General features: G+C 52.1%; 1 protein-coding gene across 1 annotated transcript in view; it reads left to right on the forward strand.

Annotated features, from left to right (window-relative positions):
* Window positions 1-12,459, forward strand: part of TGM2 (transglutaminase 2) — a 29,251-nt gene extending 16,792 nt beyond the window's left edge. Inside the window, exons 8-14 of the mRNA XM_016219297.2 lie at window positions 1,366-1,501; window positions 2,213-2,316; window positions 3,731-3,973; window positions 5,550-5,822; window positions 10,279-10,439; window positions 11,453-11,589; window positions 12,309-12,459. Coding sequence (XP_016074783.2) covers window positions 1,366-1,501; window positions 2,213-2,316; window positions 3,731-3,973; window positions 5,550-5,822; window positions 10,279-10,439; window positions 11,453-11,589; window positions 12,309-12,459 — 1,205 coding nt within the window. The remainder of the gene's footprint in view (window positions 1-1,365; window positions 1,502-2,212; window positions 2,317-3,730; window positions 3,974-5,549; window positions 5,823-10,278; window positions 10,440-11,452; window positions 11,590-12,308) is intronic.
* Window positions 12,460-12,866: the final 407 nt, after the last annotated feature.

Here is a 12,866-nt window from a genome sequence, read left to right on the forward strand (position 1 = left end):
GGGCAGCAGCGAGTCGGGCCTTTGTCCAGGCCTCAAGGCCAGGAACCAGGCAAGAGGTGGAGATTCAAAGCTGCTCCTTTCCCTTCTCCCAGCTCCCACACATCTGGCCAGAAGCCAGGGCCATCTGAGGCTCTTGCCCTGGTTGATGGCAGACAAAGGTCACATCCCTGTCCCTCCCCCTGACTGAGTGACTCAACCTCAGTCAAAACTAAAAGTGAAACAGAAGTCCTATAGGTTACATTTAGTAGGGTTCTTTTTCTTCACTTCTTTTTTTAGATATTTACTTTCTTTATCATACCCTGAGAGCATGATATATTTATAATATACGTTAAAAAGCACACAAAATTTTTTTTTTAATGAGGGAGTAAAAGCCCCCATAATTCCATCTTCCAGGAGCGCCCAGCATAGCCACTTGGGCAAGACTCATGCCTGGGCTTCTCCTCTCCGTATGCTCTGGCATAAATGCAAGACCCCCCTCACCCACGACGGTGTCCCACACGCCTGCCAACACCGCACCTGCACCCTGACCCTATTTTATAGAAGAGGAAACAAGGCCCAGAGAAGTGAAGGGACTGGTCCCATGTCACACAGCTGGAAGCAGCTAGGGCTTGAATGGAGGTCTCCTGACCTCTGCTCCCTCTTCTGCCTGTTTCACTGCTTGCTCCCTGCTCTGAATCTCTCTCATTCCTGTACTCCTTCCTTTCCACCCTTCCTCCTCCTCTCTCTGCTTCATCCACACCTTCATCCCATGTGACAAGACAGTCTTTGCCAGGCCTATGCTGGGCTCTGGGGACATAAAATAAGACAGATCCCTCCCTGTCCTCACATGCCCCAACATCGAGAACGATAATGAAGCTCTAGTCTTGTTATGAATGCCAACGATGGGGCAATTTAAACCTGGTGGGTGGCTTTCCTGGAGAAGGGAACAGCATATGCCAATGCCCTGTGGCTGGTGGGAGCATGGGAGCAGCAAGGAGGCCAATGTGGTTGCAGTAAAGTATGCAGGAGGCAGTCAGGGGCCAGACCCTGGAAAGCCAAGGGACGCAGCTGGAGGTCTGGCCTTGACCTCGAGGGCCATGGGAAGCCATTGAAGGTTTAGCAGAGGTGTGTTGATGTCATTTTAGAGTCTTCTTCTGTTAGCTGTGATATGGGGGGGCGGGGGGGGGCAGAGTGGACATGTGGTGACCAGCAAGGTGTACGCCATTGTCTGGGTAAGGAAATGGCACACACACCCTCACCACCTGGAGAGTGGGTGCAGTGTTCACTGGGGTACAGATGGGCATGTGGATGCCCACAGCAGGACAGATGTCTTCAGATCCTCAGCCCAATCTCTAACCCCTCACTCCATTGTGTCTCCCCTCCCAGTGCTGCGGTGCCTGGGCATCCCCACCAGAGTTGTGACCAACTATAACTCGGCCCACGACCAGAACAGCAACCTGCTCATTGAGTACTTCCGCAACGAGTTTGGGGAGTACGAGGGTGACAAGAGTGAGATGATCTGGTGAGATGGGGCCCAGGATTGGGGGTAGGACCCAGTGGCCTCCTGAGGAGGAAAGCTGGGAAGACTTCTCAGAGGAGGTCACATTTGAATTGGGTTTAAAAGTTGAACAGTGTTTGCACAAGGGGAAACAGGGTTTGGGGGGGGCTGTCCAGGCAGGGGAAATAGCACAAACAAAGGCCAAGAGGAGGAAAGTCAGAGTACAATGCATGGATGACACCAGGGAGAAAAAGTTGTTGGCAGTGTGGAATGCCAGGATAGGGGGTCTGGGCCTCCAAAGACAAGGGTTGTCACCTCACCAAAGGCTTCACAGTGGGAGAGGGACATGCTGGTGACCTTGGAGCAGGTCTGGAGGGAGAGATTGGACGTGGGGCTTGGGGTGTGGCCCAGGAAGCTGGTGATAAGGCCTGAACCAAGGTAGAACCTGCTTCCAGAGGCTGGAAAAGAAGGGAAGGAGCTGAGAAATTAGGAAGTCACCTCAGCTGAACTTGAGGAGCCACTGAAAGGGGTGAGGGGTGGATGGGGAGAGGAGTTGAGAATGACTCTCAGTGCAGGAGTGAGCACCTGGCTAGGGCCCACAGAGGGAAGAGCAAAGAGTAGTGTCAGGGCGCCATGCTGGGCTAAGCTTAGGACAAGGCGAGTGTGCACCGTGGCGGGAGGTGACTGAAGGTATGAGTTTGAGTCCTGACCAACATTCCGCTTTGTTTCCTACAGGAACTTCCACTGCTGGGTGGAGTCGTGGATGACCAGGCCAGACCTGCAGCCAGGGTACGAAGGGTGGCAGGCCCTCGACCCCACGCCCCAGGAGAAAAGTGAAGGTGGGTAAGAGTGTCCCCATTACCCAGATGAGGAAACTGAGGCTCAGAAAACACTCATCTGGAGCCCCTCAGCTGGAGAGCACAGGGCTGGCTTTCTAACCTAGGTTCAGTTGACTCCCAAGGTCATGGGCTAGTCCGCTGAGTGCCAGGGGGACCTCACTGGTATTTTATAATATGCTTCTTTATTATTTGAAAAGTCATAAAGAAACTATCAAATAGCACCTTGTCCTCTCCCTTGAAAAGCAGCAGCATTAAATTCATGCACAGCTTCCAGTCATCTCCGATTACATGCTTGTTTGTGTGTGTGTGTCAGTGAGGAAGGGAGAACCCAGGCAAAACTGGTGAAGCCAAATGAGCTCTTTATCAAAACAAGATTTTTAAATTCATAAAATATAATGCCGAGGGTTTACAAAGTAAGCCAATTACACTGAAATATAGTTATCAAAAATTAAAAAAAAAAAATTTGTAATATAATCACATAGACTTTATATAACAAGATCTAGTAGTGGAATTAATAAATTTGATAACTTGGTGGCAGAGATGAGCATAAACAATAGCTCCAGATATCTGTGACAGCTATGAAGCGATATGAAAATATCTGTGGTTTTTATGGGCCATGAGTCATAAGTTGACCTAGGAGCATGGTTTGTCTGCTTTCGAAGAATATGCTATCACAGTACAGTGAGAATAAAAATCTCATTTTCCCCCATCCAAGTTCATGGACCCCTGAATTCTATTTGTTGCACCTGGGGGGTCCATGGACCCCAAGTTAAGAACTCTGGCTGTGTGTGGCCTTTTATGTGGCTTTTTCACTTCTCCATATGCCATCAGCATTTCTCTCTCAGGTAGTGTTCTGTGATTTGAATTTGAATTTCAGTGTTCCATCAAATGGTGCACTGCAATATAGTTACCCAGCCTCTAGTCCTCAGTGTTTGGATTTGTGACCGGGTTGAAGCAGCTGTAAAACCACACTGAGATAAACATTGGCACGGGTGTTAAGCCAGACGAATTGCCCTGCCCTCTCAAATAGGCTGCTGCTTGGCTCCCTCAGTTCCTTAGGGTGCTTTGGGATAGCCTTCTGTTTTATTTATCACTTACATAGCATCTAGTATATGCAAATCCTCATTAGGTAGGTATAAATATCATCCCCACATGAAGCCGAGGCTCAGAGAAGCTAAGTACTGCAACATCACACCGCTAATAAGAGCTGTGACTTGAACCCTAAAATTTGGCTCCAGAGTCTCCATCCTTAATTCTTATGCTAGGCCGCTTTCCTGGCAGTGGAGTCCCTGAGTCAAAGGGCTTTATGGTCTCTAGACCTTTTGCCCCCTGTGGTTGAATTGTGGAAGGTTTTGGAGGGTGCCACCCTACCCTCATCCCAGGTGCACCTCTCATTCCTCCTTCCCCCAACCAGGGACATACTGCTGTGGCCCGGTTCCAGTTCGTGCCATCAAGGAGGGCGACCTGAGCACCAAGTACGACGCCCCTTTCGTCTTTGCCGAGGTCAACGCGGACGTGGTAGACTGGATCCGGCAGGGGGATGGATCCATGCACAAGTCCATCAACAATTCCCTGGTGGTGGGGCTGAAGATCAGCACTAAGAGTGTGGGCCGTGACGAGCGGGAGGACATCACCCACACCTATAAGTACCCCGAGGGTAGGTGCCAAGAGCCTTCAATACGGTCTTGCAGATAAGCCACCCGTTTTACCAGCCCAGTGTGTGTGCGCGCGCGTGTGTGTGTGTGTGTGTGTGTGTGTGTGATTTGGCAGCCTGCATACAACAATGACTGTAGGTTACTCTCCATTCCAAAAAATCCCTTAGGAACAGGTGCAAACTTACCAAATGCACTGGAAGACAGTGGTAGATTACTTGTTTAGGAAAAGAATTCTATATTCCACAAAAGGATTCCAGTTGGTCTTTAAGCCTCACTTTTTTGGGGAGGGGGCTGACTCAATAAAACTGAAGGTAATGGCTGCTCTGTAGGAGAGGCAAGCATCGTAACCAAAATGAATGATGCCAATGCTGTGCATTAATAGCGCTTATCAGTCGCGGGACCTACAACCATAGCTGGGCAAGTCCACACCTTCTCATTGCAACGCATTTGTAGCAGAGAGGCTTAAAAATCTGGAGGGGCCGTCGAAGAAGGGTTTCTGGAACTTGGTCCTGTTTATTTTTGCAGCATTTCTCATACAGCTGGGGAATTGGGCATGAAGGTAGATGGGGAGGGGTTAAATGAAAGAGAAATGGGCCAAGAGAAATTTAAAGATAAGATGGGTTCAATCAGACACAAAAATGAGGCTTCTTTCTGCTACTAACGTTAACTCAGTGGGGGGGAAAGGGATATGGTTTATTTTTAAAATTGGATTTGAGTACATCTGACAGCCAATCCAATGCGATAGATGTTTTCTAAGCATCTCCTGTGTGCCAAGCACAGCGGGGCTCAGAGATGACTAAGAAACCATAGCTCCTTCCACATCTGACCCCCACTGACTTTCCAGGACTGACTGGGGTTGGGTATTAAGTGGCCATGCACTAGGCGCAAAGGACAAAACAGAAGGAAAAGATGCTTCCCCTGGCCTCTGTGAGGTCCAGAGCTGATGGTCTGGTAGAACAACTAGAAGTGCACCCAACAACATTTGGGGGGAAAGATGAAAGGAGCATAGAAGAGAGGTAATGAACATAAAGGAGAGGCAGCCCTTCCTGCTGGGGAGCTCTAGGGGTGGGGGGGAGGGAAAGGAACTCTGGGAGAAGTAATCTCTGTGCAAAGGCTTGCAGGTAAGAAAGCTCAAATTGTATTGGTACTTACTATGCACCAAGTACTATTTATATGACACAAAGATAAGTAAACACAGTCTTAGTCCTCAGCGACTCAAGAGGGTAACCACATAAACAGAAAACAATTTTGTGACCTAAAAATCCATAATTGGCTATAAATAGGCAGCTCTGGAACTCTAAAAAACATTGTGACTGATTCATCCTGGGGAAGGAGTGATCAAGAGGCTTCCTGGAGAAGGGGTCATTTTGGGTTGGGTCTTGAGGGATGCATAGGAGTTCATTTGGAAAAATGAAGAAAATATTCTTTCTTCCTCCTGACACAGAAATGTAGAGGAAGAGCTCTTTCAGGGCTGCTCTGAGTCACCAGGACTCTGAGAGGCCAGCTTCCTCTGCTCCAGCCTCCTTCTCATTGGAATAAGTGCCAGCCATGAAGGAGCTCTCTTGCCTATCTCCACAGGGTCCCCAGAGGAGAGGGAAGCCTTCAGGAGGGCCAACCACCTGAACAGGCAGGTTGACAAAGAGGAGACGGGGCTGGCCATGCGGATCCGTGTGGCCCAGAGCATGAAAATGGGCAGCGACTTTGATGTCTTTGCCCATATCACCAACAACACCACCGAGGACCATGCCTGCCGCCTCCTGCTCTGCGCCCGCATTGTCAGCCACAACGGGATGCTAGGGCCCATGTGTGGCACCAAGGAACTGCTCGATCTTTCCCTGGAGCCCTCTTCCGGTAAGGCCTTTGTTTCTGGATCAGTTAATGACCACAGATAGATGTGCTAGGTAGGGCCCTGAGCCCTTAGTGTTTACCTCCCCATTTTCCAGGTGAAAAGACTGAGCACAAAGAGGTTAAGTAACTTTCCCAAAGCCACACAGTTAGTATGTGACAGGACTGAGACTTGAACCCGGACTCTCAGCAACTATACTGCTTTGTTCCACCTCATGTTCTTGGGACACCTGACTACTTTCCCAGATTCTCTCCCAGCTAATTCCTCTCCTGTCTGCAGCCACTCTCACACTCGCATGGGAGCCTCTCCCCTCCGGAGGGTCCCAGCCTCTGAGAGAGGAGGTTCTAGACCACTGCTGCCACAGAACTCCCTGCACTGATGAGCTGTTGTGTTGCACAGAGCGGCCGCAGCTGGTTTCATGTGGCTGTTGAGCACTTGAGCAGTGACTGATGCCCCTGCGGCACTAAAGTTTTCATCTCACTTAATTTAAACAGCCACCATGGCCAGAGCTGCCATATCGGACAGTGTAGCTGTAATAGCGACAGGAGAGGCCATCCAGTCCTCTCTGGAGAGAGGGTTTTCCTCCTCGCCCTGATCATCTCTTTGAAAATGGCCCTTGCACCTGCCCTGGCCTCCCTGTGAGGTAGACCCCCCTCCCTTTGTTCCCTAGCTCCGGGTATTCCCTGTTTGGGGTAAAATAATGTCAGTAGGTGACCCAGCCCTCAGCCCTGGGCAGAGCCTCTGCCTGCATGGTCATCTCCTTGGTCCCATTTTGTTGCCTAGATTTGTAGCCATGCCTGGTTATCTTCCTTAAAACAAGCCTGAGACCCTGAGAGGGGGCGTGGCCGCTGCTGAGGTCACTTAGTAAGGAGGCCCAGAGCCTGTCCCCCGCTGCCCAGCAGCCCAATGTGCCTTCTGCGTGGGGAGCCAGAGGCATGAGGAGGGCAGAGGGGTCATGGAGCTGTGAGAGGACCCAGGAGCAGTGCCGTGAGACACTGACCATGCTCTGAGGGTCCTGCTCTCTGTATCACCTGGCCAGAGGCCTGCCTCCCAGAACCTCAGTGTCCCCATCAGACACATGGGAGCCACTACCCAACAGTGTGGGACTGTGGCAGGAAAGAGGCTGGGCACACAGTAGGCACTTAATACCTGGGAACTAGTATGCTAATACACAGAGCTGGTGGTGAGGCCCAGAGCAGGAGTGCTCTGCATTTATGAAGCTGTTGGCCCTTCCCTCTACTCTTGCCTGGCAGCCTGAATGTTTCCTCTCCTTCATTGCCTCTGTCTCTGCCCTTGGTCCTTGGGCTGGCATTTAGCACACAGCCATCGGGTTCCTAAGGAGACCTGTTTGTGTTTCCATCTGGGGGGTCTATGGGATCAACAGTGTCACCTCCTGGTTTTGCCTTGGGAACCATATGGGCACCCCTGGAGCCACACTCCCAAAGCAGACACTGTTAAGGTCCCTGAGCAGGGGCCAAGCCCTCAGGGAGAGCGTCACTTGGCACCAAGGCTGGGGCCTCAACACTTACACTTTTGAAAGATGTATTTTGAGGCCAGTCAGACTGGCTTTGAACCTGGCTGTTACCACCTCCTAATGCAGGACCTTGGGCAGGTCTGCCATGCTCCCTGAGCCTCAACTCCACTCATCCATTAAATGGGCAAAAGCACACCCACCTAATTGGCCCCTGCAAGGGCTGAAGGAGAAGATGTGTGCTCAGGAGATGTCTGGAAAGTGTTAAGTGGTGCCTGGACATGGTGGGACCTTCACTCCTCGCTGAGAAGTACGAACAGGCGTAGGGAGGTTGAGAAGTCCCCTAGGCCTTTCCTGATCACCTACTGTGTGCTGGGCTCAGTTGTGCCTGAGCCCCTGCTACCCTGATGGCCGGGAAAGGACCCAGCTTGGACCTCAGCATCTAGGCCCTAAATGTCAGGGGTGTGGGGTGGTCAGGACACCCAAGTCCTAGTTCCCATAATTCTGGTGATGGCTGTGGGCTCCTGGGCATTTCTCTTCTCCATCCCAGGCCTCAGGCTCCCCTTTTGTACAAACTCTGATTCATCTCTGAAGAGCCCTTCCGGCCCATTTGCTAGAATGCACACATATCATTTCTTTCTTGGGTCAGAACCACCTCAAAGGGAGGAAGTGTCCTTTCTGGAATATGTGACAAGACTTGAACTTCAGCCTGAGCCAGGGATAATGATTTCCTCCTGGCCTCTGCTGAGCGGTTTGCCTCCCGAGATACCATTGGCCCACGGAGCATTGTTCCAAGGAGGCTTCAGCCAAGCCCGAGGTGTTTCTCCCCATCCTGGGGATGTGTTCACAACAGAGGGCACAACCTGCGGGAGAGGGGAGGGGTGGGCAGGGGTCCTGTTGTTACCCTCAGGCTACAAGGCGGAGCTAGCCCAGTGCCCTAAGGGGGTTTCCAATGCGGAGCCCAACCTGAGATAGATTCTTTCTCTCTGGAAGACCCCGAACTTTGGCTGGGTTGCATGTTATTTTTCGATGATAAGACCTGGGGGATTTCCATGTGCTAATGGACAGGAAGCCAGGCCCAGGACAGCAGAACAGAATCCAGGCGCCCCCCACCCCTGCCTCCTACCTCCCTCTTCCTGCCCTCCCCCCTTTCTCTGTCTCTCCTCCCTCACCCCTCCAGGTGGGTGGCTGGGAATGCGGCCAGTGTGGCTTTGGTAATCACACCTGCCCACGGCACCTTCCAGAACAGGGCAGATCCTCTAAGGAATGGCTGAAACTACCACCCAAGTTCCCTCCCTTCAGCCAGCATCTGGCCCAAGGCCAGGGTCCGCGCCGCAGAGGCCCCGCTCAGAGGCCCAGCCCCACCCTGGTCCAGCCTCCTGGAAAAGTCAACAGCTGGGGCCATGCCCTCCAGGCTCCTGGAGGACAATGTTTCCTTTCTTTCCTGCGGAGCTGGTCAGACTTTCCACTCTGCCCCACCAGGAATTTTCACTCCTTTTTGTCCCTTTTGGCCGAAGAGTAGGTTTTCTTCTCCTAACGTCATCGATCAGAGGCTGGGCAGGCCCGCCCTGGGAATGAACGGCTAGGGCTGGGCACACTAAAGCAGCACTTTCCAGAGGGCGGATGTGGATCATCCGTGTGTCTGCCAAGGTCCAGGCCTTGACTCTCGGTGAGAAAGTGACTCAGGTCTTCACCGTCCTTCAGAGGACCTCGCGGGGAATGTCTCGGTGGTCCCCATCATTGGTGTTAGCATCCCAACCTTTGCTAATCTGCCCTTTGAACAGTAAGCTCAGGTCTCAAACTGAGAGCCCTCAGCTGACAAGACCATCTCGAGGAACTGAATAAGCATGACTTAGCGCGTATTTATTTTTACCAGTTTACCTTCTATTTATGGTAACAGACTGGTTTGCCGCAATTAATGGTGAAAATTTTCTCTGGTTAGAAAAGGCTAGAAAATATAAAGTGAATGGCCTGAAAGAAAAATAATGAGAAATAATTAGGATATACTCAGATATGTGTGAAAAATCATGTGAATGGCTCGAGTTTGGGAAACGTTGGTCTAGTGGGGGTGGGATTGGGAGGGGAGAGATGGCGGAAGAAGAGGCAATAGCACCTCCTGTCATAAGAATGGGATGATGAGGAGAGGTTGGCTGGACTCTAGGGAGCCCAAGGACCGTCCCTCCGATGATCCTGTTTGATGGGAAGGCCCAAGGAACACAGGAATCTGTCCAAGGTTCTCTGTGACTAAGGGGACAAGCAGGACCAGGCTCAGCCTGTGGATTCTCAGTTCTGTGCTCTTTTCACTGCTCTTTCCTGCCTCCTACTGGCAGATCCTTGGTACCTCCAGGCCTCAGTGTTCGTGTCAGAAAAATGAGCTAAAAATCACACTTTGTTTCTCTGCAGTGGGAGAGGTTGATCCTGCTGCCTTTTTGCTTACTCCCCCATCACTGTGCGGTTTTGCTCTGAAAGGACCTCTGGTGTTAGCTCTGCTAGAGTTAAGGGTGCCAATTGTCTGGGGGAATAAGAGGGGACAGGCAAAATGGAGAGAGGAGGTCATCTTCCCAGGCTCACACAGCCAGTCAGTCGCCAAGCAGGGCCAGGTCTCCTGATCTGAGCACTCACTGGCAGAAGTGTTTTTTCATCTGTAAAATGGGTACAATCTTACCAACCTCATGGGGGGAAGTGAGGTCCTATGAGATGGAGTGAATTGCCCAGCATTACCGTGAGCAAAGAGCAGAGGCAGGATTAGAATCCAGGCCTGTTGGAGCTCCAGCGCTTCCCCACCAGCTGTTTCACTTCCCTTGGGCTGCTTCCCCATGGGCACCTGGTGCCAGGGCAGGTGGAAGAGAGGCCTGGGATCTGCCCAGCCATTCACCAGCTGTGTGAGCTCGAGCACAGTCCTTCCTCTCTCTGTGCCTGTGGAAATGCAAGAGGAGAGGTGGGGGCTATGTCTCAGTCATTAAATGTGCTCTATCTCCAACCCCCCACAGAGAAGAGCATTGCCCTTCCAATCCTCTATGAGAAGTACTGTGACTACCTGACAGAGTCGAACCTTATCAAGGTACGGGGCCTCCTCATCGAGCCAGCGGCCGACATCTACATGCTGGCTGAAAGGGACATCTATCTGGAGAATCCAGAAATCAAGATCCGGGTAAGGAGCTGGCAGGGCGCCGGTGGGGCAGGGCAGGGTCCCAGGGCAAGCCCAGAGCTGGGAGTGGGCAGGCCGAGTGCACCTGCATCCCTGCACCCTCAAGCTTTTTGACACCTCAGGGATCCTCAAATTCTGGCTTCATCAAAGAAAAGCATCATGAAGCTGAAGAACTCCTAGAGCTAGATCTCCAGAGCCTGGGGCCCTGATGAGGCAGGGAAGGTGGAGGAGTCAAGGGCATAGACTCTGAAGTCTGACTGCCTGTCTTTGTGGTTGGGTGGCCCTGGGCATGTTACTTTGCTCTTCTGTGCCTCAGTTTATTCATCTGTAAAATGGGCATTGTAAGGATTAAACGTGCAACCACAAGAAGCACATAGAACCATATACAGCACATTGTAAGGGCTCAATAAAAGCTGACTATTGTCACCATCATCATTGTCATCATAGTGATTCACTTCAAGAAGCCACAGTCCCCAAACCCCAAATGCAGCAGTTATGAATAAATGATAAAGAGCAGAGGCTGAGGGAGTAAGCACTGTGTGCCAGACACTCTGCTGGGAGCTTGCACATTGTTAGCTCAGTAATCCTGATGAGAACCCTACGGCCAGGCATTTCTCGTCCATGAAGAAACTAAGCTCAGAGAGGGTCATGACTTTCAGGGGGTCACACAGTGGGGAAGGGGCAGAGATCAGCTGGCTCCAAAGCCTGTGATCCTCCCACTCTAGACCCTAGAACAAGGGAAGCACTCTACCCCCTCTGGGTTGCATGGAGCTTCCCTGGAGCTCCATGAAGGAGGCCTGGGCCAGCATCATCACCTGTGTTTTCCAGATGAGGAAACTGAGGTACAGAGGCAGGGAGTGAGAGTGGCAGAGTGGGAATGGCTTTGTTCAGCAAACATTGGGCTAAATTGCAACAAATAAGAGAGATGGCCCAGCAGGGACCCTGCCTGCCCTTGAGGGGTTCTGGGCCCCCTCTCTCAGTGCTGCCCGTTACATCTGCCCTATGTCCTATCCCAGATCCTGGGAGAGCCCAAGCAGAACCGCAAGCTGGTGGCTGAGGTGTCCCTGCAGAACCCACTCACCGTGCCCCTGGAAGGCTGCACCATCACTGTGGAGGGGGCTGGCCTGACTGACAAACAGAAGACGGTGGACATGTAAGTGTTGGTCACTCCAGTGGGAACCTGGGAGCAGAGGGCAGATGCTGATGGGCACCAAACTCCAGCCATAACCCCTCCTCACAGCCACCCACACACCTGCCTAATACACCCTTGTGTCCCCTCCTAAATACCCTCTGGGCAGAGTTCCCACCCTCTCATCCCCTCAACATCCACACCACACTAGTGTCTTCACAAACCTGAACGACGACGCATCCCGTCACTAAGCACCTGCCCCCAACACACAGGCCCTCACGTAAACACAGGCTCTGCACCTGTGTGCACTGTCCACACGTGTGTCCTAGATGCACATCTGTGCCCATACCAGCATATACACTTCTTATTTTTCACTTTATTAGTGTAGTGTAACTTCCATACAGTAAAGAACACAAATCACACACGTACAGCTCAGTGTTTTCACACCTGTGGTTACCTGAGTACACCCACTCTGACCCCAAGCACATGGTCCACTTCCACGTGTGCATGAGCACACACACACACACACACACACACACACACGCCCCTGTATACACAACAGGGCCCTCAGAGAGCAGTGAGTGGGTCCATCTATTGCTGTCATTATTGTCAGCATTGAGCTGTGCATCCGTGGATATGGAGGCTCTGGGCTAAGTTGCCCGTAGCCGCGGGTCATCCTGGCCTGACTCCACCGTGGGGAACAGGCCTGGGCACCTCCTCAACCTCTTCTCCTCCCTCCACAGCCCGGACCCCGTGGAGCCGGGGAAGGAAGTCAAGGTCAGAGTGGACCTGCTGCCTGTCCACGTGGGCCGCCACAAGCTGGTGGTCAACTTTGAGAGCAATAAGCTAAAGGCCGTGAAGGGCTACCGGAACGTCATCATTGGCCCCCCCTAAGGAGCTCCCGTGCTCAGCTCCACCTCAGGCAGCTGAGAGCCCCCAACTTGAACCCCAATCTTTATCTCAAACTAATAAGGAAAATTAGTCCCTCCTTGGGCCCCAGCCCCATCTTGTCCCCTGTGCCTGGTTCCCACCCCCTTACCTGTGAGCAGTGTCTGTGCCTCCTCAGTGGGAACCCCGACCTTGGTTGACTGGGTTTGGGATGGGGAAAGGGACCCGTGCCTACTCCTCCAGCACAGGTGCCATTTAGAGAGAGACTATCACCCACATAATGTTGGATCTACTCCATAGGCCCTTGAAGCAAAACAGACACAGTGTGACCATTGGCTGGGTCAGGGAACTCACCAGCCTAGCAGTGCCCTGTACCCCTTCCCCAGACCATGCCAGGCCCCAGGGACCCTTGG

This window comes from Miniopterus natalensis, chromosome 7 (genome assembly GCF_054644295.1).
Source record: "Miniopterus natalensis isolate mMinNat1 chromosome 7, mMinNat1.hap1, whole genome shotgun sequence".
Classification (NCBI taxonomy): Eukaryota; Metazoa; Chordata; class Mammalia; order Chiroptera; family Miniopteridae; genus Miniopterus; species Miniopterus natalensis.